A 25608-nucleotide genomic window follows, 5' to 3' on the forward strand; every position below is an offset into this window, starting at 1 on the left:
GTCCCCTCCACTCTCCTGCATCGTGGCCACACATATGCTAGGACCCTTCTCAGCTTAGGAGCGGACTTCACGCCCCTCTTCCGCTGCCACCCCATTTGTCTCCTCCCTTTTCAGCAGGGCTCCGTCAAAAACTTTTAGGTCATCTCCTCCTGTACTCGCCTGAACCGGGTCCGCGAGGCTGCCACCGCGGCACGGCACCTAAACTGCTCTTGTCAAGTTCTCCAACAATCCATGCTGTTCAATACTTGGCTAGTTCTCCGTCCTCATCTACTTAATCTTTCACCAGCATCTGGCAGCTGAGCTCTCCCTCCTTGAAAAACTGTTTTCCCTTGGTTTCCAGAACACAGAGCTCCTGGTTTTGCTTCTATCTTACTGGCAACTTTTCCCCCATATCCTTTGCTTGCTCTTTACCGTCTTCCCAAACTTGCAGTGCGCCAGGTCTCATTCCTTATGCTTTTCTCCCTGCCCACTCTTTATGATCTTGCCACTTTCAAACTATTTATTAAATTTACATACCAACCCTAGAATAGTCTCTGGAAGTTCAAAATCACAGTAGATTGTCTCTTACCACATCTGCCTCTCCTGCATTCATCACTAACTAAATGCCAACCATACCAGCTGCTCACAACAAAAACCTCAGCATCAACCTTGACTCTTCACATGCCACATGCAGCTCTGTCTTCAAACTGGAACCACGTCACACCCCCTCCAACATTACTCTCCTGGGCCAAATCGCCACAGGCTCTATGAAACCCTAGGATGCTACAGTAGCATCTAAACTGGTCTTGAACCCCTGGCCCCCATCCTCACCTGCCGACAGTGCAGGTTCAACACAGCAGCCAGTGAATAAGGCATTCTTCCACTTCAAACTATTAAGCTTTTGAGCTTAGTAGAATAAAACAAATAGGAACTCCTTACAATACAAATCTGAATCCTACGTGATGTGAAACCTCACCACTACCTCCTTGAACTCACCTGTCACCTCCCCACGCTCCCTCCACCCCACCGGCTGCTGCTGCTCCTGAGTCACCCGGGCAGGGATCTTCTCAGGACCTTTGCATTGGCTGTTCCATCTGCTTGGAAAGCTGTTCTCCCAGATACCCGTATAACTTACACCGTCATCACAATCAGGCCATTGTTGAATATTTCCTTCTTTGTGAGGCTTTCCCTGACCAGCCCATTTAATGGCGGAAGAATTGTCCTCCCGAAGCACATTCCCTATCCCCTTGGCTGCTTGCTTTTTTCGTTCCATAGCACTAAAGACCAGCATAGTATACACTTTATTTCTTGACATACGACACTAGAACATAAACCCTGTAGTGCAGGGGTTCTGTCTTTAATTGCTGCACCTGCAGAACCTACAATACCTGACACACAGTAGGCACTTTGTTGACAACATTAATGTTATCCTATGTAGCTGTTGATCTTTCAGCTTTTTTAAAAATATACCCATGCCTCTTTTTTGTCATAAGCCAAATATCATGCCTGCCTTAAGCATTCTTGTTCTGTTTACCAACAATACTCTTCCTTCTCTCTGTGCCTTCTCCAGAATTATTTCCCTGCCCTCCTATCTCTCCCTTCCTCTCATAGAGATGTGCCCTTCATCCAGAGCACTGTATCTCTCCAGGGCATTTACATCTTCCTTCTATATGGGGTTTTGCATGTGTGTAGCTCAGTTACTGCATTGTAGACTCCTTCACAGCCGAATTTAGGCCTGCTTCTCATCTGTTTTTCCTTTATTTCATCAAACTAAGAACAATCAGAGCTGAGTCACTTGTCCAATTGCCATGCTTAACTTGGTTTATCCTCAGGGACATCTATAGCAAAATATATTTCACGGTGTGAGACACCCACACAAGATAATGATGTTAAGTATGAAATGAAAGTAACATTAGGGGTGCCTGGGTGGTTCAGTGTCTGACTTTAGCTCAGGTCATGATCTCACAGTTTGTGGGTTTGAGCCCCGCTTTGGGCTCTGTGCTGACAGCTCAGAGCCTGGAGCCTGATTTGGATTCTGTGTCTCCTCTCTTTGGCACTCCCCCACCTGTGCTCTGTCTCTCTCTTTCTCTCAAAAATAAATAAATGTAAAAATACTGTTTTTAAAAGTAACATTAAATAATAGGAATCAACCAGCAAGAAAATATTTTCCTCATGTTTTTATCCCTAACCTTCTGGTTAAATCAAGGAAAAAGCCTCAGTACCCATGTTTGTAACATCTAACACATCCACTTTGTTTTTAAACTTATACTTCTAGTTCAGAGCCTTTGTCAGACAACAGTAGCTATTTACTAAGAAAAAGCTGTTTCATTTTCATTGTATTTGCTTTTAAGGTTACATCTAAATATGTGATACTAATTTTCCATTTACAGAAGTGATAAAAAGTTTCCTCATAAAAACTATATCTCAAAATGAAATTACTCAGGAGTTCCACTTCTGCCTATGATAAGGGTATCTGGAAAGAGTGCCACCCCTGCCCCCCACTCAACAGGTGGATAGATGATAAAATCATAAGTTTTGCTGGCTCTATCTGAGAGCTGACGTGGCAGAGCAGCCAAATAGCTTGGATTTCAAGAGGAGGCCAGACACCTCCAAGGAGAGATCAGACGTGTAGACTGGCTCACATGGAGCACAGCATGGGAGGCCGAAGTGCTGACCACCATTATAAGCAGGTAAGAGGAAATCAAAAATCTTCAAGAATTGTTTAAAAGGTCATATTTGGGCTAACATGGGAGCCTAGGACACTAAAGGAGCTTGGATGCATTCACAAGCTCTTTCCAAAATCTCCACCAGGCATTCATGAGAAAGACCTGCTGGGAGGAGAGGGTGCTGGAGAGATCTGCTGCTACTGTAGGAAAGGCCTGAGCTTCTGCCTCCTCCTGCCCAGGCCCCTCCCTCGTAAGGAGCAAAAAAGCCCCTGGGGGAAGAACAGAAAATCGCGTCTCCCGGGGGCACTGGTAAACACCCATTGCTGCTGCGACGGGGTAAGAAAGAACGTCTACCCTTGGAGGCAGAGGACAAGATTCAGTCCTGAGCCCCAGAAATCTATACCAATCAATACCATTGCAATTCTACCACTGCAGGAAGGGCAGGAAGCTCTGCCCGACAAGGCTGGCTACAGACACAAGTCACAGTTTGGCTGTCACAGACAGGAAGGGCAGGAAATGTTTAGGGGAAAAAAAAATAACCATTCCCAAGGCCTGGCCACAAAGGACCCATTAAAGACAGAAGTTGAATTGGAATAAAGAACCCCCAACACATTCCCAACTACCGACCTCGCAAGGAACTGATAACAACAGCTGCTGGGGAAAGGCAAGGCCATAGAGACTCCCCACCGCGGTTCAGGTGTGCAGGACTCTGAAAGCTAAGGATAAAATATGAACACTTGAGAAAAGTTCTTCAACCCCATCCTAAAGCACAAAATAATGCTAGAGGATATGAAATCTGTAACGCACAGAAGGCAACCGTAGCACCAACAAAACCTAAACCCAGTTCAATGTCTGCATGAATTGACCAAACCCCCCACCACACACGGCCTGACAGATCTGCCCACTTCCAAGCATTAATACTATCTACCGCAGTTTACTGTTACATAAGCAATGACTGGCATTCGATTAAAAAAAAAAAAATTGAGTTACACAAAGCAGCAAGAAAAAAACAACTCATTTTTCACAGACAAAACAGTAAGACCATACACCGATATGACCCAGATGTTGGAACTATCAAGGACTCAAACTCTGACATGTTGAAAAATCTAGTTGAAAATATAGGTAATATGTATGAACGTATTTCAGCAGAGAGGTGGAAACTGTAAGAAAGAGACAGATTGAAATAAAAAACAGGATCAGAGATGAAGAATATCTTTTATGGGCTCATCGGTAGAATTGTTTTAGCCAAGGAAATAATCAGGAAGCTTGGAGATAAGTCATCAGGAATTATCCAAACTGAACACCCTCCTCCCAAAAAGGGGGGAAAACAACACTACAGTATTCAAGAGCTGTGGGACAATATCACATGGTCTGATACGTGTAACAAGTCCCAGATGGAGAAGAAACTAGGTAGAAGAATAAAGAAATGATGGCTAAGAATTTGCCAAACAGAGCAAGAGATCACAAACCATAGGGACACCTGGCTGGGTCAGTCGTTAGAGCACGCACTCTTGATCTCTTGTGGGTTCGAGCTTCATGCTAGGCATAATTTACTTCAAAAAAGTTGTTTTTAAATCTTAGAAAAAAAAAGATAACAAACCATAGATTAAAGCTCAGCTAAATCCAAGCACTTCCTCTTACAGGAAAATACATAATTACCATATGATCAAGTAATCCCACCTCTTGGTTACAAGTGAAAACCTCTGTCCAAGCAACAACATGTACCTGAATGTTTATAATGGCTTTATTTATATTCACTGAAATCTGGAACAACTCAAATGACCATCAACTGGTATATAAATTTTTTACAACCCACCCCCCACCCGTACATCCAAGAATCTCAGCAATAAAAAGAACCAATTGCTTGATACATGTAACAATATGGATGAATTTCAAATACAATATTGGAAGAAAAGAGGAGTCAGACCCAAAAGGCTATATAGGATTCCACCTACGATTTTCTGGAAACAGCAAAACTATAGTGCCGGAACAGATCAGTGGTTGTCAGGACTGTGGAGAATTTACTTGGTCGCAAGAAAACCCTTTGAAGTGGTGGACCTATTCTATATTTCTGTGAATATATGTAAAAATTCATAACTATACAACTAAAAGGTCAACTTTTACTGTACATAAGTTATACCTTCAACCTAATTTTTAAAAAAACTGTGGTGACAAGTAAAAATAGTAAGTAGTTTAATGATAGGATGTTAAAAATTATGTAAGTCTACAGAATGCTTAAATTCCTAAAATACTGGCAGTGCAGTTAAGAGGTGTTCAAAAGACGATGTAACAATACATGTGTTGATCCGGAAGACCCTTTTATTTTAAGTGGGAAAACAGTACTATTGTCTTTGGATTTGTGGCTTCACCATTTCTTAGCTACACGACGAGAAGAAGCAAGTTACTGGTTCTAAACCTCAGTTTGCTTTTCTATAAAACAGGGACAATCACAATTGCCCAGAGGGTAGTGGTTTGCCAGATAAAATAAAGGACATTTAGCTAAATTTGACTTTTAGGTAAACGAATCATTATTTTAGTATATATTTGGACATATTTATACTAAAATATGGTTTGTTGTTTATCTGAAGTTCAACTTCAACTAGACATTCTATGTTTTTGCTTGTTAAAGCCAGCAACTTTACAGAGTTTATTGTGAGACGTTCGCCCAGCATTTGGCACAAACGGGAGCTAACGCTGTTTTAACCCCATCCCCTCATTCCTTACTGGCTCCTCCATTCTTTCGCTCAATTTTTAAATAAATCTACTGTACTGTGGCTCTTCGCCCTGAGCACGTACCAACTCAAAGAAACGACCAGGGTAGGACACACCATCACTCCCAATTGTTAAGCGAAGAAATTCCGGGCGACGTCATGACGCACAAGGCCGGCCCCCGGTCCACACTCCCCCCCCCCGGTCCAGCCCCCCCCCCAATGTCGCACAAATAAGACGTCATCGGGCCGGGAAGCAGCCTCGGGGCCTGACGGGATTGTGGCGGTCCTCTCTCTCAACTCGGAAGCTGCCGCTGCCTCCAGACGCTCTCAAGATGGCGACTTCTCTGGGTTCCAATACATACAACAGGCAGAACTGGGAGGATGCGGTGAGTATGCGTGACGGAGGAGGTCGGAGAGAGGCAGCGAAGCCGGGCCTCCTGGGCAGGGCCGTGGCTGTGGACCGGCCGAAGGATTCCGGGAAGGAGCCAGCGCCGCGGCCTAGCTCGGCCAAAGCGGGAGGCCAAAGGGCGGCCCTCCTCCGGGCTTGGAGAGAGGGGGTTTAGCCAAGGTCCGGGACCAGACCCCTTCCCACCCCTGCCCTCTCCTCTCATTTCGAGCTGGTCTTTTTTTTCCCGCCGCTTGCCGGAAGTGCAGACAGTCCCCCTCCCGCGACCGGGCCCGTGCAGAACCTCGGGTTCCTGCCCTACCCTGTCCCCCAGCCTAGCTCCTGACCTCCCCTCCCCCGCGTCCCCACGAGTGTGGCTGAGATGGCAGGGTCTTCCTACCCTGGCTCTCAACCAGATTTCCCACTTTCGCCAGGACTTCCCCATTCTGTGCCAGACGTGTCTTGGAGAAAACCCATATATTCGAATGGTGAGTAATCGCGGGTGAAACGGGCGGTATTCAGGTTCTGTCATTGTTGTGTTACTTGCACGCTGCCCGTGGAATGCTTCTCTTAGCCAAGCCGAAGTAATGATGCTCCTTTACTAACCCAAAACATAGGACGATTTGCAAAGGAGTGTCATGCTTATTCTGTCTTTGGAACACAGCGGCTTTCCTGAGATGTAGGAATCATAATAACACTAGTATTTGTTGAGGAATTACCTAAGAGTGAGGTGTATTAACCAGGCAAAGACAGTTTATGTCTTTTCAATATGGCAAGTAAGGAGCAGAGCTTGGGTTTAAATTCAGATAGGCTGATTCCAGGAACCTTAGCAAGGAAGGAGAAGAACCAGGACTAGGAACTCCATGTCCTGATTCCTAATCCAATGCCTTTTGGTCACTGCACTTTGTAGTCTCTTTAGTGTAGGTTATCCCCATCCTTACATATAAGGGTAAAATCACCAGCAGTTAACATTTCATAATTAGAATGGGGCTGTGTTGTGATGTGCCCCAGAGATGTTTATTGACTGTATAGAGAGTATCTGCACAGAAGGAATCTAGTACTTATCTCTGACTAAATGCACTAGCCATAGCTACATCCTCCATAATTAGGGGACTGTGGAAACTACTAGGAATTTTGGTTCTTAAGAGAGAACTTGGGAGCCAGAGTGAGCCAAAGAGTTGTGGCAGTGGAAACATACGTATATACTTGGTGTTAGATCTGTAAGATTCTTAAGAGGTTATAATTCATAGTAGGTAGTTAGAATATATCTCTGTCCCATTCCCGGCCCTGCTAAAAGAGGTGCCCCCTCCCCCACATACACCCCTCATTAGGATGCCAGGGATCCCCAGACAGGTTTCTTAGGTTCTATTTAGGGAAGGAGAAGACATCTAGTTTTGTTCTTTCTGTAACTTGCTCTTTTCTGTTTTTTTTCTGTTTCAGACCAAAGAAAAGTATGGGAAGGAATGCAAAGTAAGCATGTCTGTTAAAGTGTAATGATTTGATTTGATTTTCCTTTTCATTTCAATTTGTTGGGCTTTGAGCTTCTCTAGTAAAAACCAATGCTTCACAGACTTTGATATATCATTTATATACTCATTGACTATTAACTGTTTAGTGTGAGAGGTAAGAAAGTGAGGCCTTTAACATAAAGGTTCTTAGCCTGGTGTCTGTGAATTGAACTCTCTGAGATAGTATATTGAGTGTTGCCTGACTATGCACATGGGGATTTAACATTAATTTATATTTGAGAGACAGAGCATGACCTGGGGAGGGGCAGAGAGAGAGAGAAAGATACAGAATCTGAAGCAGGCTCCAGGCTCCGAGCTGTCAGCACAGAGCTCAAGATGAGGCTCAAACTCATGAACTATGAGATCATGACCTGAGCTGAAATCAGATGCTTAATTGACTGAGCTACCCAGGTGCTTCCATGTGAGAATTTTAGCAGGGGAGAAAAGTCATAGCTGTCATAAGATTCCTTTTTTTTTTTAATGTTTTTTATTTATTTTTGAGAGACAGAGATAGCATGAGCAGGGAGGGCTAGAGAGAGAGGGAGGTACAGAGTCTGAAGCAGGCTCCAGGCTCTGAGCTAGCTGTCAGCACAGAGCCCGACGCGGGGCTCGAACCCATGAACTGTGAGATCATGACCTGAGCCGAAGTCGGACGCCCAACTGACTGAGCCACCCAGGCGTCCCTGTCATAAGATTCTTAAAGGGGTATATGGAGTTCCTCACTGTGCCCCCCCCCCAAAAGGTTAAGGCTCATATGTTAATAGTGGTTACCTCTAGTGTGGGGAGGACTTTTGAGTATTTCATTTCTGTACTATGTTAACTTTTTAACTTCTGGGGAAGGGTGTTCTAAATGGAATTGAAATATTGGATGGTGTTTAGACTACATTATTGCTAAGATCTCTTCTAAATCCTAGATTCAAGGATCCTTTCTTTAAATCCCCCGTTGTTACTAAATCTCCTGGCTTGATTAGCCAGATCAGCACCGTTTACACTCTGTGGTACACTTTGTTTTCAGATCTGTGCCAGGCCATTCACAGTATTTCGCTGGTGCCCTGGAGTCCGCATGCGTTTCAAGAAGACTGAAGTATGCCAAACCTGCAGTAAATTGAAGAATGTCTGTCAGACCTGCCTCTTGGACCTAGAATATGGTGTGTTTGTCCTGTCTAACAGATCTAAAAGCATGCAGGTGGACATGCTCTAGACGACAGACTAGTCTTTTTGTTTGCTACTTCTCACCCCGCCTCTGCTTCTGACCCCACTTTGGAATGCCTCTTGTGCTCTACTTCTCCTAGGGAGAGGAGAATCATGCGAAGCCATCCTAGAGCCCTTCTGGACAAGGGTAGGAACTTAAGGAAAAGTTGGTAATTAATCAGGACTGGCCCAAACCTCTCTCATGTACATCCGTGTAACCAAAATGAGGCAAAAGCCTTCTTCCTAGGATAGATAATTTCTTTACGTTGGGCTTCTTTCTAAATCCTAAGCCATTTCCCACAATCCCTGCCAGAAGCATAGGGTAATTGTGCTTTAGACTTTTGTGTTTTGGAGACTGATGTGCTATAACTGCTAATATTTTAAGAGTAACTTGGGAGTGATTTTTTGGTTTATGAGAAAAATGCTTTTCAACAAGAGTTTCTACTCAGAAAGTAAAAGGGAAAATATAAGTTTATGTATGTCAAGAAAGTTAGATGCTAATCAGAGTCTAGGTCATATATAGTTTAATATTATTTACTTATATGTTCGTTAGAAGTGTTCTGGTTCTGGGATATAGTGATTCTTACTGACTGTGACTCTCCAAAGGATCGAGACCAGCCTAAAAATAAACCCAGTTTTTACATTTATTTTAAATAAATCCTTTTTCAATAAAAGCTAGATACCTCATTAATTACAGGTCAGATCTGACCATTACCAAAGTTTGTTCATCTAAAAGATTTTCTAAAACCTTCATTTCAAATTTCATGACAGCTTAGGAATTTCAACAGTTTCATAGAATGCTCTTGGTAGTTTTGGTCTGATGGTAATAAAGATTTTGAATAAAAATACAGCCTCTGGGTGTGCCTGGGTGGCTTGGTCAGTTGAGCTTTGGATTCTTGACTTCAGCTCAGGTCAGGGTCTCATGGTTCTTGGGATTGAGCGTCGCATCCGGTTGAGATTTTCTCCCCTCTCTCTCCCCTACCCCACCTCACCATCTCTCAGGATAAGTAAATAAGCATTTAAAAAATTATAAAGCAAGCCTCTGATACCTAGAAAGCTGGAAGAGGGAACAATGAAGTCATATTTCATGTGCATGTTCAATGTGGATTTGTTTTAAAATATATCTTGAGGTTTTTTTCCTCTTTTCCTTTGTACTAGGCCTGCCTATCCAGGTTCGTGATGCAGGATTGTCTTTTAAGGATGACATGCCAAAGTCAGACGTCAACAAAGAGTACTACACACAGAATATGGAGAGAGAGGTACGCTGCCGCTTTCTTGATGTAATTTTACATTTGGTAGTATCTTAGTGGATTGGTACAGTCTATGTGATTTATCTTTTGAACTTGTCATCCTTCTGTAGATTTCTAACTCTGACGGAACACGGCCAGTTGGCATGTTGGGGAAAGCCACATCCACCAGTGACATGCTACTCAAACTGGCCCGGACCACCCCCTACTACAAAAGGAATCGACCCCACATTTGCTCCTTTTGGGTAAAAGGAGAATGTAAGAGAGGAGAGGAGTGTCCATACAGGCAAGAACTGAATTGCATTTTCATTATTTGCTTTTAGATAATTAATCATCTAAGAAATGGGAGATACTAGCTTAAACTATTTCTGCTTTAAAATCTGCAAGTTTAGGGGCGCCTGGGTGGTTCAGTCAGTTAAGCATCTGACTTTGGCTCAGGTCACATTCTCATGATTCGTGGTTTCAAGCCCCACGTTTGGGCTCTGTGCTGACAGCTCAGAGCCTGGAGCCTGCTTTAGATTCTGTGTCTCCCTCTCTTTCTGCCCCTCTTCAGCTCACTTGCTCTCTCGCTCGCTCTCTCTGTTTCTCACTCAAAAATAAACATTAAAAAAAATTTAATAAAACCGACAGGATTATACAACTAGTATGGCATATCTCATGTCTTAGAGCTATTAAATTTAGAAGAGCTTGAGTAAATTGTTTTTACTGGTAATGGGACTTTTACTCGTAACCCGAGCCTTGGGAAACTAAGTTATTAAGCCATATGACATGACGTTGACTCTGCGAGTGTCCACCTGAGGAGTAAGTCCTCGCTGTCATGGTATAAAGCTCAGTGTATTGTTGAAATCACATGAAGGCCAGACCTGACGGGTGTATGAGTATGTTTCAGTTGAGACGGCCATGCATCTGGATTAGAAGTTCTTGATTTGGCGTTGGGTAACCCCCCACCCCCCAAAAACAATGATCTGTACTTTTTTCTGGGGCTAGTCTTAACGAGACTGTCAGGGGGAATGTAGGACTTCAGATACATAAGAACTATTGACCTAGAGAAGGGTAACCATGTTTCGGTTCCTTTGGGTTTTGATGCAGATTGTGCCCAAAGCATTTCTTTAAAAGGAAACTCTGTTTCTGTAGATGGTTATTTAGATGGCATTAGGAGGCTGACAAGTGTTTGTGTGATACAGTGAGTCCTTCTGGTGTTAACTGTGTTGCAATAATTATGCTTTGGAATGGCCGTGCTCTCTAGTTCACAAGGCACCTCAGGATATGTGTATGTAGCTACTATTGGGGGAGACCTGTAAATTCTTCTGCTTTGTTTCACCTTTATGCGTTGTTCTTTCTTGAACCACAGACACGAGAAGCCAACAGATCCAGACGACCCCCTTGCTGATCAGAACATTAAAGACCGATATTATGGTATCAATGACCCTGTGGCGGATAAGCTTCTTAAGCGGGCTTCAACAATGCCTCGTCTGGACCCGCCAGAGGACAAGACGATCACCACGCTGTATGTTGGTGGTCTGGGCGATACCATTACTGAGACTGATCTAAGGTTTGTAAACATTTTAGGAGTCTCTGCTTTTAATTGCCCTGTAGTACATTTTTGGGCAAAACACAGGCAAATGGGATAATTGTGTACAAAGTACATTTTTCTTTAGCCACTGTATAGTTATGCTAACTATTCATGCTAACGAGAGTTTTTATAAAAGTGTCCTTTCTGATGCCAGAGTAGTAACGTTCATCAGCAGTGCTTTAGAGAGCTTACCTGATCCTTGCATGTGTTAATAATCACATGAGATTCTATGTGACCTAACAGCCAAATAGAATTTTTTAATTATGGCACATATCCAAGTATGATTAATTATGTCAAAGAAAAGTTATAAAACTTTCAAATTGTTGGCTTTTTAAAGAGGTTGGTATTTGGTACATTTGTATTATTCTTGGCTTGTCTTTTGCGTGGCTAGATGAGACATCTAGACAGTGATGGAAATTATCTCTTCCAAAGAGATAAAATGGTGAAGAATCTCCTATAAGTGCATAACCTGTCCTCGGTAGCCTGTCTCCATTAAACCTGGTCTGAGTGAGCTAGACAGCCCCTATGGTTGGCAGACTAGACAGCCCTTAAGGTGGGCAGACGTTTTCCCTGCTCCTCCCTTTTATTACATTGTTGTTGTTTTACAACTTTAAAATTTTGTTAGGGGCACCTGGGTGGCTCAGTCAGTTAAGCGGCTGACTTCAGCTCAGGTCATGATCTCATGGTTTTCGAGTTCAAGCCCTGTGCTGACAGCTCAGAGCCTGGAACCTGCTTCAGATTCTGTGTCTCCCTCTCTCTCTACCCCTGTCCCACTCCCTGCCAGCCTCTTGTATAGGGTGTAGAGTCCCTACGAACCTGCTGGGTGCTGGAGCCCCTCTTCCTCCTTGGACCAGTCCCTGAGATGCTTCTAAATCGTTAATTACTCATGATCTTTCTTATACTCTCTCTCAATAAATAGCACCCACAGCAGGGCAGAGTCCTGGGGGGACTACCTGCGGGTAGTTAGGCCGATAACCATGGGGCCACCTGTCTTGTGAGACTGGGGAAGAGTGAATAATCCATTGCAACCTCCTGGGAGTGTCATTAACTCCTGTCTCTGCCTGTGTCCCTTCAGAAATCACTTCTACCAGTTTGGGGAAATCCGGACGATCACCGTCGTCCAGAGACAGCAGTGTGCGTTCATCCAGTTCGCCACGAGGCAGGCTGCAGAGGTGGCTGCGGAGAAGTCCTTTAACAAGTTGATTGTCAATGGCCGCAGACTCAACGTGAAATGGGGACGGTAAGAATGCGACTCTTTTAAAATATCTTTATTGAGATTTTCAAGAATCATTACCTGGGACTAGCGTGTTTTGGGTGAACAGGTTTGAATCTACAGGACCATTAAAAAGGACTCTCCATTCTCTAACACTTGAGTCCTGGGGACACTGGGAGGATCTGCTTTGGAAATGTCGTCAGGGCTTTGCTGTAGTAATCTCCTTTGAAGGTTCTTGTTTTTTTGTGATCAGCTCTTATAGGCCAAGTATAACGTCAGGGCATGAAAGGCTGGATTGGAGAGTTTACAAATGCATTAGACCTGGTGTCTGCCTTCCAGAGGCTGGTTGGCCACTGGAGAAGAATAGGTAATTGACGTTTGAAAGTGACTAGTGCATAAGAGAGACTCCAGTGAAATGCCCTGAAGGTTCAGAGGGAGAACATATTTACAACGTGGCACCAGAAAGAAGATAACTGACAGCAGCGCCCCTTACGCGGTGCTTCCTGTGCGCTGATTACTTGTGGTGTCAGACACACAGAGGCCGCTGCTTCTGGTCCTTACAGCATTTCCAGCAGATTTTGAATCCAGGGCTTTCTGGCTTTAAAACATTTGCTTCTATCCACTCTGCACTGTGGCATTTAGGGGAAAAGACTATTTGCTGAAGAGGAGGCAAGGAGCAAAGGACCTCAGTAGACTGGGAAGCATGAGAAGCAGAAGTGTGAGTGAAGGTTGGACAAAGTGCTGACATCATGTGTGTGTCTGTCTCCCAGGTCCCAAGCAGCCAGAGGAAAAGAAAAAGAGAAGGATGGAACCACAGACTCCGGGATCAAGCTAGAGCCCGTTCCAGGACTGCCAGGAGGTGAGTGCAGACGCTCTGCCTAGCGGGTGGCTTGGTAACCACAGGTGCTTATCCCCCAGCAGGAGCCCAGAACTTAAGAGAAGGTAGAAACGTGTTGCACGGTTGTCTCCCCTTTGATCACTGGCTGTTTTCTCTTCTCCAGCTCTGCCTCCTCCCCCCGCAGCAGAAGAAGAAGCTTCTGCCAACTACTTCAACCTACCCCCGAGCGGTCCTCCAGCCGTGGTGAACATAGCCCTGCCGCCGCCCCCTGGTATTGCCCCGCCCCCGCCCCCAGGTAACGTCCATCTTCCTTCTTAGTAAATAGGTCTGATTTAGCCCAGAAGAATCCTTGTGAGAGTCCTGTCTTCATACCACATTATCACGGCTAAAGGCTTTGGGTTTGCCCCGTAGAGGTCTGCAAGTAAGCCTGATTTGTTAGGATCCCTGATCTTTCTTTTTTTTTTCCTGGCCTGCCAAGGAGGAGAAGGTTGTCAGCGCTCTAAAGATCCGAGTACATGTATAACCAGGGTGGGAGTTCCTGGATTACAGTGATCCGTCATCAGTTCGTCCCCTGTTTGACTCAAGTTACATTTGGCCGTATCTTGGTGTGGCGGGGGCTGTAATAAGCAGTTCCAGGACCAGCACTTTGTGTAGCTCTGCTCTAGAAAATACGAATGGCCATCTGAGCAGTATAGATAAGTCACAGAAAGCTGGTTCTCCTGTGGCAGAGTTAACAGTCCTGGTCTCTGAACACCTTCCTTTCTATAAAGCACTGAGGTTGGTAGTGACAGTCTTGCGTCAGCCTGATTTTTTTCCTCACTTCCCGAATCCTGATTACACCCTGTCTGGGGAGGCTTGGTGTGTTAGACACCAAAGACTCAGATGACATTCTAGCAGACACCTTTGAGTCCTGTGGAGTTTTCTTTTAATCTGTTCTGAAGGGAGAGGTTTCTATACCCAAGGAAGTACTACAGATAGATAGTCCTAAGCAAGTCTGTGAGCTGACATTTTCTGAAGCCCCAAGTCAATTTGACTTACGGCTAGGTGGTTTTGACCTTAGAAAGATTCACAGGTTTGAAAGGTTGTCAAGGAAACAGCAAGCCTAAATATTTGTCCTCTCCCACCTGCAGGTTTTGGGCCACACATGTTCCACCCAATGGGACCACCGCCTCCTTTCATGAGGGCTCCAGGACCAATCCACTATCCTTCTCAGGACCCTCAGAGGATGGGAGCTCATGCTGGGAAACACAGCAGTCCCTAGCACATCATCACCACACCAGGGCTTTACAGAAGAAAGGGCGCTCAGAAATCCCAGTAAATGAATCTTGGAATAAATATATTTTTTCCTTCCTTTGTAGTTTCCATGGTAGCTGAATGTGTTCAGATGTAGGCAGTCAGAGAATGACAGCCATGCTTTCCTACCCGTATTCCGAGGATCGATGGACCTGCAGTAAGCTGCCGTGAGCACATCTGGTTACTACTGTAACATTACTAATAAAACTCGGTGCCTGTTCTCCTTACTTGTATGGCGGACAGGCAGCTGGGTGCACTGGACTGTCTAACGGAGTTACCATCCCAACTATATGTTCATTGTGTATCTTTTTTGGGGGGAGGGAATTGACCTGCAGTAAAATCTTTTTGACCATTTTTATGTCCATCGGGTCCTTTTCCTTTTTATCATCTGAAAAAAGATTCCTAGTACTAATCATTGTAGTGGCATGAGTGTGATTTAACACTTTGGAAGTCATGTTCTCAAAGAGACCAGTAGAAGCCAGCACCCAGCACGGCCCAGATCCTTCCTGACCTCTCCTTTCCTCGTTGATGACTAAAGGCATCTATCTGGCGTAGAGTTTCACTTCCCTGCACTACGAAAACAAGCTGAAAACAAAAGTTGCTTTTTAGTCCCGTCAGTCAGATGGGAACACCAGTGTCCTGGAGCTCTGTGTGGTTGGAGAAGTCTGGTGTCTGGGATGAAGCGATTTTAAAGAGCTTCCTGCCAAACGTGTGAACAAACAAGCGAACGTGCCGGCGCGCCTGGGCATGGAGGCGGTGGCCCGCAGCCGGACTGGCCTCCAGCATTCACCCTGCTGTGTCTTCAGCGCCCCCTCTTTATCCCCTGCTGCTGGGCAGAGGACTCTGTCTGGTCTTAGAATGTTTGGATATAACTGAATTGTAGATGCTAAAAATAATTTGATGTTGTGTTGTGGTTTTTTTCTTTTGTTCTTAAAAAATTAAAACGGGTCAATTTTCCAGATGTTGTCACAGGTTTATTTCTAGATTTTTGTTCTTTGTCCCTTTGGTAGCTCACCTTGAGGTCAGTGCAAGTTATGTATAAGTGTAAATTTTTGGCTTTAGACTGTTCTGATTTTTATCTCTGTATCCATCCTACGATGGGAAAACGGCCCAGACCTTCTTCATAAGCACTCGTGGGGAGTGGTGAGCTTGAGACCAGACATGTGCAGAAGGCACTCCGCACAGAGCTGCCTAGTGGTGGCTGATAAATGGGAGCCTTAAAAAGTCACTGCCATACTCGCCACGTCACTTTAAAGGGAAACAGGCAAAAACTATCCAAAAATCTCTTTTTCCTGAAGCCAATTCCATGTCACTTGTGTAAAATATGAACCTCTGGGATGGACATAACCCTTAAAACCCCTTTTTACCTTCCCTGGAGAGTTCTTTTTCCCCCTCTAGAGAGCTTCCTCTTGGTTGCTTTTTTCTTTTTTTAAGATTTAAAAATTAAGAAGAACTTAAATTTTTGATTTAATTTCTAGTAATACTAAATGTGAATCGATGAGGGTATTTCCAAGTATTTTGACCCGTTTTGGGTGAGATTGGGTTTCTTTTTGTTTTTGGCTTACTTTGGAACACGTAAAAGACTTTTAGCCAACTTGTGAATAAGATGTGGATTACATGTAGTGTTTTAATAATGCCAAGTGTGAGTATTTATATCCGTACATATATATATATGTAAATATATGGCTCCAATTGTATATTCTTGCCTATTTTAGAAGGAGGGGATTCTAAATTTGTGTGCTATCTGGCTATGGATATATATATATATTTTTTTTTTTTGAAAAGCATAATATGCCAGCATAAATTGAAGTGTAGAAACGCTGCTGTATTTCTTGAGTAAATAAGAATTAAGAGCAATTAGATTTTGACAAAAAACTCTTAGGTACTTAACCAACTCCATTTCCTTTTCCTCTAGGGCACACAGCTGGGGGTACACTTGGTGAAAAGTAACCTTTGCCATTCCCAGACCAGGTCTGTAAAAACATCTCCCCTCACCCCATGAATTCTTTTCCCATCTGGCTAAAGACAAGAGGAGGATCCCTCCTCGGGAGGGAGGAAGAGGCCGAGTCACAGGGAAAGGAGCCTGGGTGCCCTTCACTACTTTGAGGAGAGCATTACACTGGGAGGAGTTTTTGTTCTAGCGAACCGTCCAGACCTGGGGATTTATCTGTTACAGCAGCTAGTGTTACTCTAGTAACAGAGACGCTGTTGAAGCTCCTCACAAGGAAAACCCCATCTTTGTGTGTAACAAGTAGTGGTTTACACAGACTCTGGAGCCAGATGGCCTGCATTCAGACCCTCACTTCAGCACTGCCCGGCTGTGTGCCCTTGGGCATGTTACTCACGCTCTGTGTGCTGGTCCCACTGCCTCGTCTAACCCCTCTCGTTGCCTGTAGTGTTTTGAGCTCCTCCCCTCATGGAGAAGGCTCAGAAGGTACAGCATCGTGACAACTAAATTAAGGCAGTGACTGCCCATGGGGTAAAGAATGATGTGACAGATGTTTTAGACAAGTCAGTGAGGCACCACTGTAACTGGAAATACATGGGAAAATGGAAGAGGAGTCTAGGATGAACCCCACCGCCCCAGGGCCCTGCGTTGGTCAAATGGGTGAAAGGGTGCCTTTTCCTGACAGAATGATAGGTAGAAGAGGAGAGTGAGATTGGGAAGTAGAGGTAGAAAATGAGTCCAATGTGGGTTTGGTAAGTAAGTTAATGGAAATTCCAGCCCAAATGGAATTGGAGCTGAAGAAAGACCAAGATTTGGGAGTTGGTGATGTAGCATTTGAGACTGGGTGTGGAGTGAAATCCCGCAGGACAGGGATACAGAACATTACTTCATAAGCTTCAGTATTTAAGTTCCTTCAATGGGTCTACACAAGGTGGTGAGGCAAAGACCACCCTCTGAGAAACACTAAAACAGGACGAAATGGTTTTCTCAGATTAGGAAAAGATACCTTCCTCAGAGATCTTGGTCTTTGTATCCTCCCTAACATTTTATTAGAAAAATTTTCTAAAATACAGAATGTTTGAATTTTACTGTGAGCAGTCACATATCCACTAACTAGATCTACAATTTACATTTGGCCATATTTGCTTCAACACATAACCTGTCTATTCCTCCATGCATCCCTCAATCTAGTTTTTGTGCATTTCAGAGTAAACTGAAAACATCAATATACGTCACCTTAAAGGCCTTAAGCATTTATATAATTAACTAGAGTTCAATATTCGTAGTTTTTACAGGTAAAATGCACATAGATTGAAAGGCACAGATCTTGAATATGCTATTCAAGAATTTTGGCGATGTATCCATCTATGTGACCCAAATCCCTGTCAAGATGTAGAACCTTACCATCATTCCAGAAAAATTTCCCCTGTTCTCCCTAGTCAACACCCTACCCCCATCAATCTCCAGAGGCAACTACTGTTCTGATTTTTTTTTCACCATAGATTAGTTTTACTTATTTTAGAACTTGATGTAAATGGAATCATGCACCGTGAACTCCTTGTATTTGGCTTCTTTCCAACCACATGATGTTTTGGAGGGTCATCCATGATGTGTATAATTCCTTCTTTTGTTGAGTAGCATTCCACTGTATGATTACACCCTCACTTACCTATCCACATTTTGCTATCATGAATTAAGCCTGCTATGGATATCCTTGTACACATTTTTCAGTGAATATATGTTTTTATTTATTTTTTTAATAAATAGAGTGGACTTCCTGGGTTACAATGCTGGTGCCTGTTTGGTTTTAAAAGAAACCAATGGACCTTTTCCCAAAATGGTAGTACCATTTTACATTCCCACCAACAAGAGTTCCAGTTGTTCCACAACATCACCAAAGTTTCATATAAAAAGTCTTGAGTTTTAGCCATTCTGATGGGCATATCGTAGCATTTCATTGTGGTTTCAGTTTGCATTTCCATTTTGGCAAAGAAGTTGAGCACTTTTATAAGTAGTTGTTGGTCGTTTATATATCTTCTTTTATGAAGTTTCTGTTCAAATATTTTGGCCATTCTTACTGGGTGTCTGTCTTTTTATTGACTAGTTATAGGAGCTTTTAAAATATATGTATGTTCTAGATATTAGTCCTCTGTCAGATATATGTTTGCAAACACTCTTCATGTCCATGGCTTGCCTGTTAACTTTCCTATTACACAGATGATAAGCAAGTTTCTTGATGAGCAGAAATTTTTCATTTAATGAAGTCTAGTTTATTGTCTAGCATACAAAAATATGTATTAGTTGGCCAAGGCTGCTGTAACAAAGTATTATCAACTAGGTGGCTGAACCAACAGAAATGTATTGTCTCACCTTTGTGGAGGCTAGACATCCAAGATCAAAGTGTTGGTAGAGTTGATTCTTTTTAAGGCTGTGAGAATGTGTTCCAGGCCCTTCTTCTAGCTTCTGGTGTTTGCTGGCAAGCTTTGGCATTCCTTGACTTATGGAAATATCACCCCTGTTTCTGCCCTCGTTTTCATATGGTTTTCTCCCTGTGTATATGTCTCTGTTTCCAAATTTCCCCTTTTATATAAGGACACCAGTCATTGGATTCAAACCCACCCGACTCACTTCATTTCTTCTTTATTGAAAAGCTTTTCCTTTGTTAGGTCTTTTGCATTTCCATATACATTTTAAAATCAGTTTGTCCATTTTTATAAAAACATAGGGCTATGATTGGGATTGTGTTGAATTTGTAGATCAATTTGAGAAGAATTGACATCTTAACAGTAGTGAGTCTTCCAGGGCATAAGCACGGCATGTGTTAAGTCTTCTGTAAGTTCCCTCAGCAGTATTTTACACCGTCAGCATACAGGTCTGGTGCAATATTTGTTACATTCGTTCCTAAGAATTTTGTGATTTGTTCCTATCGTAACTGGAATTTTAAAAAACATACTTTCTAATTGTTGCAGCTAATATATTTTTGTAGATCAGCCCTGTATCCTGTGACTTTGCTTAACTTCACTCAGTATTTCTAGTACTTGCTTTGTAGATTCCTGTGATGATCTGTGTAACAATAATATCTGCAAATTGAGACCACTTCTTTATTCCCAATATTTATGCCTTTTATTTGTTTTTCTTGCCTTACTGAACTGGCTTGCACCTTGAGTAATATATTAAATAGAACTGGTGAGAGCAGGCATCTTTGTCTTGTTCCCAATACTCAGATACTTCAGCATTTCACCATTAAGTCTGATAGTAGCTGTAGATTTTCTTTTGCAACTGCCTTTTATCAGGTAACTGAAGAAGTTACCCTCCAAATTCCCCCAGAATTTTCACCATAAACTGATGTTGAATTTTGTCAGTACTTTTTGTGCCTTGTATAGTTTTCTCTTTCACTATGTTAATGTAGTGAATTACACTGATTGACTTTTAAATTTTTTAAATTCAGTTTGTTTATTTTGAGAGCAAGCAAGCCAGGGAGGGGCAGAGAGAGAAGGAGAGAATCCCAAGCAGGCTCCGTGCTGCAAGAGTGGAGCGCAACATGGGGCTTGAACCCACAAAGCATAGGATCATGACCTGAGCCAAAACTCAGATGCCTAACCAACTGAGTTACTCAGACACCCCGACATTGATTGGTTGTTAAATGTTAAAGCAACCTTGCATTTCTGGGATAAACCTAACTTTATCATAATTTATTTCTTTAAAAAATTTTTTTTATTTTGTTTTTTCCACTTTTATCACAATACGACTGGCATTGTATTAGCTTAAGGTGTACAATGTGATTTGATACTTGTATTTATAGCAAAATAATTACCAAAGTCAGTCCAGTTTATATCCATTACCTAACTGAGTTACATTTTTTCTTGTAATGAGAACTTTTAAGATGTTTTCTCTTAACAACTTTCAAATATGCTATTTGGTATCATTAACTATAGTCACCATGCTGTAAATTATATCCCTAGAACTTACTTATCTTGTAACAAGAAATTTATATGTTTTGAGAAAGAGTAAAATCTTGCCATTTGCAGTAATGTGGATGGAACTGGAGGGTATTATGCTGAGTGAAATAAGTCTGAGAAAAACAGATATCCTGTGGTTTCACTCATATGGGGAATTTGAGAAACTAAACAGAAGACCATGGGGGGAAGGGAAGGGGAAAAAATCATTTCAAAGAGGGAGGCAAACCATAAGAAACCCTTAAATACAGACAACAAACTGAGGGCTGTTGGGGGAAGGGTATGGAGGGAGGGAACAATGGGTGATGGGCATTGAGGAAGGCACTTGCTGGGATGGGCATGAGGTGGTATATGTAAGCAATGAATCATGGGAATCTACTCCCAAAGCCAAGAGCACAATAGTATACACTGTATGTTAGCTAACTTGACAATAAATTATGTTAAAAAAAAGAAATTTGTACCTTTTGATCACCTGCACCATATGAAGCCCTATGACCCAACACAGACATAATGTATTTTATATATGTATTTATATATCATATATCTATATGTGGTATATATCTCTATATATAAATTGTTTTTTTGTGTTTATGCTCACGAGAAGTATTCGTCTTGAACTTTCTGTAATGTCTTTGTCAAGTTTCTTCTGGCCTTATAGAATATGTTTGGAAATGTTACCTCTCTATATATATTTTGAAAAAATTTGTGTAACATTGCATTACTTTTGTCTTAAATATTTGTTGCAATTCACCAGTGAAACCATCTGGGCCTGGAGTTTTCTGGGAAATTTTTTTTTTAATTTTTAAAACTTTATTTTGGAATAACTTGAGATTTACAGAAAAGGAGCAAAGATGTACAGGGAGTTGTTACTCTTCACCTAGCTTCCCCTAACGTTAGTGTCTTACATAGCCATGGTATCTTTGTCAAAACTAGGAAATAAACATTCATATAGTACTATCAACTAAACTAAGTCTTTATTTGAATGTCACCATTTTCCCCTCCTTTTTCTGTTCTAGCATCCAACCCAGTCCACCACATTAGAGAAAAGTACTGGTGAGCTATTTTGTAGATGGTCTCTTGACTTGGATTTGTGTGATGTCTCGTCACGATTAGCCTGGGGTTATAGATCTGGGGGAAATATCTCAAGGGGAAGTGCCCTTATCATATTGTGTCAGGGATTTGAATATCATTGATGTTAACCTTGATCACTTGGTTAAAGTGATGTCTTCCAGATTTCTCCTTTGTAAACTTACTGCTTTTCCCTTTCTATGCTCTATTTTTTGGAAGCAAGTCAATAAGGCCAATCTGTAATCAACAGGATGGGATTTACATTCCACCTCCAGATGGGCAGGTTTGTACCTACATTGTTTGGAAGTCTTTGGGAGAAAGAAGGAAGGCTTGTCTTTTCTCTCCTCATTTATTTATTTATTCAGTAATTTATTGTGAATTCATGGATATTTATTTTTTTCTTTGAGTTTAAAATCGTTTATTCTGTGGATTATCTTTTCACCATCTTGATCATGTCCTTTGATGCACAGAAGTTTTAAATTTTGTGTGTTCATTGTATAAAGTGTTTCATAATAGTTAAAAATAGTGAGTGTGCTCTAATTTGGCATTACAGGATTCTCCATTCTAAGTTTCATGTACATTTCCTTTTTTAAAAAATAGTTTATTGTCAAATTGGTTTCCATACAACACCCAGCGCTCTTCCCCACAAGTGCCCTCCTCCATCATCACCACCTCTTTTCCCCCCTTCCCCCCTTCCCTTCAACCCTCGGTTCATTTACAGTATTCAATAGTCTCTCAAGTTTTGCGTCTCTCTCTCTCTCTCCCCAACTCTCTTTCCGTCTTCCCCTCCCCATCATGTACAGATTTCCTATATCCTTACTCTGTCTGATAACCAACCAGTAATTGAAAGAACTGTGTTAAATCTTCCACTATGACTATGGTTGTATCCTTATGTAAGGATCCTGTTTATCACAAGAATGCTTTTTAGAAGTCTCCTTGTCTGATGTCATATGGCTGGAACACATTTCTTTGGGAATGTTTAGCTGGTTTATCCTTTTCCATTTCTTTATGTTACTACTGTGTCATATTTTTAGGAGTGCTGTTTGTGAAAGCATAGAGCTAGAATTACTTTTTATACTTAAACTGTATCTTTAAATTGGTGAGTTTTATACATTTACATCTATTGTGATAACTGACATAATTGAAAGTATTTATACCACCTTACTTCATGTCCCTTTAATTGCTGGGGTTTTTTTTTTCCATCCTTCCTGCTGTCTATTGAATTGATTTCTCTGCTCACTATTGCTTCTTAGACTGCACTTTTATTCTGAACCTTCCTAAAGCATGTTCTTTTGTTCTTTCAGAGGTTAGTGGGAAATTCTCTTACTACTTATTTGTATAAAAATGAATTTATTTTGCTCTTCTTGAAGATATTTTTCTATTGCTGTCATTTTAAATGCTCTTTTGTAGGTAATATAGCTTTTTTGTTTGGGTAATTTGAAGGTAATAACTTTTTTGAAATTTCTTTGTGACTTTGGAGTTCTGCAATTTCACTACAATGGGTCTAAAAAAATTTTTTTTAAGATTTTATTTATAAGTAATCTTTACACCCAACATGGGGATCAAATTCATGACCCTGAGATCAAGAGTCACATGCTCCAACAACTGAGCCAGCAAAGTGCCCCTCAATACAATGGTTCTTTTTCTTTTTTTCCTAAGAGAGAGTGGAGAAGGGACAGAGGGAAAGAGAGAGAGATTCTTAAGCAGGTTCCATGGCCAGTGCAGAGCCCAATAGGGCTCAATCCCATGATTGTGAGATCATGACCTGAGCCTAAATTAAGAGTTGGATGTTTAGGGGCGCCTGGGTGGCTCAGTCGGGTAAGCAGTCGACTTCAGCTCAGGTCATGATCTTGCGGTTCATGGGTTCAAGCCCCACATCGGACTCTATGCTGACAGCTCAGAGCCTAGAACCTGCTTCTGATTCTGTGTGTCTTTCTCTGTTCCTTCCCAACTCCTGCTCTGTCACTCTCTCTCAAAATTAATTTTGAGATAACATTAAAATTAAACATTAAATAAACAGTAACAATAAGAGTTGAATGTTTAATCAACTGAACCACCCAGCTGCCCCACAACGGTTCTCAAGCGTGGATTTAATAATCTCTTCTCACGATAGGGTGAGAATTGTGTGAATTTATGTATTTTATCAAATCTGGGAAAACCCCAGTCATTTTAAAACATCTTCTGGAATTCCTGTCAGTATTGTTGGACACTTTCATTTTATTTTCCATGTCTTTTGTCTCTCATACTTTCTAACTCTACATCTCTCTGAAACATTGTGGGCACTTCTGGTTCACCAATTCTTTCTTCAGTACATCTAATCTACCATTGATTTGTTCATTAACTATTTTTTCTTTTTCTTTTAGAGAGAGAGAGAAAGAATGAGCGATGGAGAGGGGCAGAGAGAGAGAGAATCTCAAGCAGACTCCACACTCAGCATAGAGCCTGACGTGGGGCTCGATCTCCTGAACCGAAATTAAGAATCAGAAGCTCAACTAACTTGAGCCACCCAGGCACCCTTGCCCAAAGGAGGGACTGCTTTGGTAAAATCTAACACATGTACAGAAAAAGTGCATAAAGCACAGATGTACAACTAAATATTCTAGAGTGAACACCTATGTAACGATCACCCAAATCCAGCAGCAGAAATTCTCGAATTTTCCCCAGAAACATTTTATATGTCCATTTACAGTCACCACCCTCTCTTTTGTCCCGAAGTTAACACCCTCCTGACTTTTACATGAACACCTCCTTGCATCAGCAAACGTGTATGTTTGTATCTTCCTTGCTTTTGCCATTTTGTTTCCAAGATGTGTTACGTTAGCATAACTGCAGCTCATGTGTGTTCACTGCTGCCCTCGCCAATGTCTCCTTTCCCAACACCAGCTATCCTGGGTCCTTGCTATTTCCGTATCACTGCGCAATTTCATTTATGTAAGGAACAAAACAGGCAAAAGCACACAATTTTATATGAACAAGCAAAGCAGAGGGTTTTATATGAAGGGCTTCCTAGGCTCACAAATTACATAAAAGGTTAAATGACCTGCTTTTTCAGGATCCCAATGTTACTTACTGTTGAATAAAGATGCAAAATACAGAATAGTACATATGGTATGATCCTATTAAACAAAGACACATTTTTGTACCTGTACATCTATGTACACGTAAGTATTTACCAGTTCAAACAATTCTAGAATTCTACACGGTCCAAATTGTTACCAGTGGTTACCTCCAGTATGTGGGAATGAAGCAGAATGCAGGAGCCTTGGAAAGTCTGTGTGCATGGGAGAAGCTACGTGGGTATATCTTTTCACATTTTTAAAATTTATTTATTTATTTATTTAATAAGCATTCCTGTTTTCTGTTTTTTTTTTTAATTTTTTTAATGTTTTTTATTTATTTTTGGGAGACAGAGAGAGACAGTACAAGCAGGGGAGGGTCAGAGAGAGGGAGGAACAAAATCTGAAGCAGGCTCCAGGCTCTGAGCTGTCAGCACAGAGCCTGATGTGGGGCTCGAACCCACAAACCGTGAGATCATGACCTGAGCCAAAGCCGGACCCTCAACCGACTGAGCCACCCAGGCGCCCTGCTTTTTTTTTTTTTTTTTAACATCCGTGAAAGTCCTACTGTCCGAAGAAGAGTGAGGATTGGCTTGTGGCAGCAGCAGGCTCCGCGAGGCTCCCTTCTCCCGTAGCTGGGGGCGGTTGTCACTCTCCAGGACCCAGCAGAGCCAGACACTTCAGTGGTGGGTTTTCAGCTCATGCAGACATGGCTTTAAGCAGCAGCCCCCAAACTCAAGACAGCACATTGATTGCAAGCTAGTCTAATAGGCTGCTGGCCCCTTGAGACTGTGTGGGGTGCGAAGTCCAGAACAAAATGCAGCCACTGTCCCGTGTACCTGAGAATTAGCTGAATCTCTCACCTTCTCATCTCCTCAAGAGAGGGAGTCAGAGAAGAGGCAGAAGGAGGTAATTCGGGTCCAGAGGGAGCCCTATAGTGATCAGAGGCTTTCCTTCAGGCTTCAGCTTTGCTGGC

At 42.3% G+C, this 25608-nt stretch overlaps 1 protein-coding gene and 1 long non-coding RNA gene across 2 annotated transcripts in view; both read left to right on the top strand.

Annotated features, from left to right (window-relative positions):
* The first annotated feature begins 5591 nt into the window (after positions 1-5591).
* Positions 5592-15563, top strand: RBM22 (RNA binding motif protein 22). The gene is made up of 11 exons (XM_029943032.1): positions 5592-5742; positions 6176-6229; positions 7182-7211; positions 8265-8397; positions 9599-9699; positions 9801-9973; positions 11039-11239; positions 12336-12500; positions 13244-13332; positions 13475-13606; positions 14442-15563. The coding sequence occupies exons 1-11, from the start codon at positions 5689-5691 to the stop codon at positions 14570-14572; spliced, it is 1263 nt and encodes a 420-aa protein (XP_029798892.1). The 5' UTR covers positions 5592-5688; the 3' UTR covers positions 14573-15563.
* An 8456-nt stretch (positions 15564-24019) lies between these two features.
* Positions 24020-25608, top strand: part of LOC115294957 — a 4277-nt gene continuing 2688 nt past the window's right edge. Inside the window, exon 1 of the long non-coding RNA XR_003910235.1 lies at positions 24020-24869. This is a non-coding gene — a long non-coding RNA (uncharacterized LOC115294957). The remainder of the gene's footprint in view (positions 24870-25608) is intronic.

This window comes from Suricata suricatta, chromosome 6, assembly GCF_006229205.1.
Source record: "Suricata suricatta isolate VVHF042 chromosome 6, meerkat_22Aug2017_6uvM2_HiC, whole genome shotgun sequence".
In the NCBI taxonomy this organism is placed as follows: Eukaryota; Metazoa; Chordata; class Mammalia; order Carnivora; family Herpestidae; genus Suricata; species Suricata suricatta.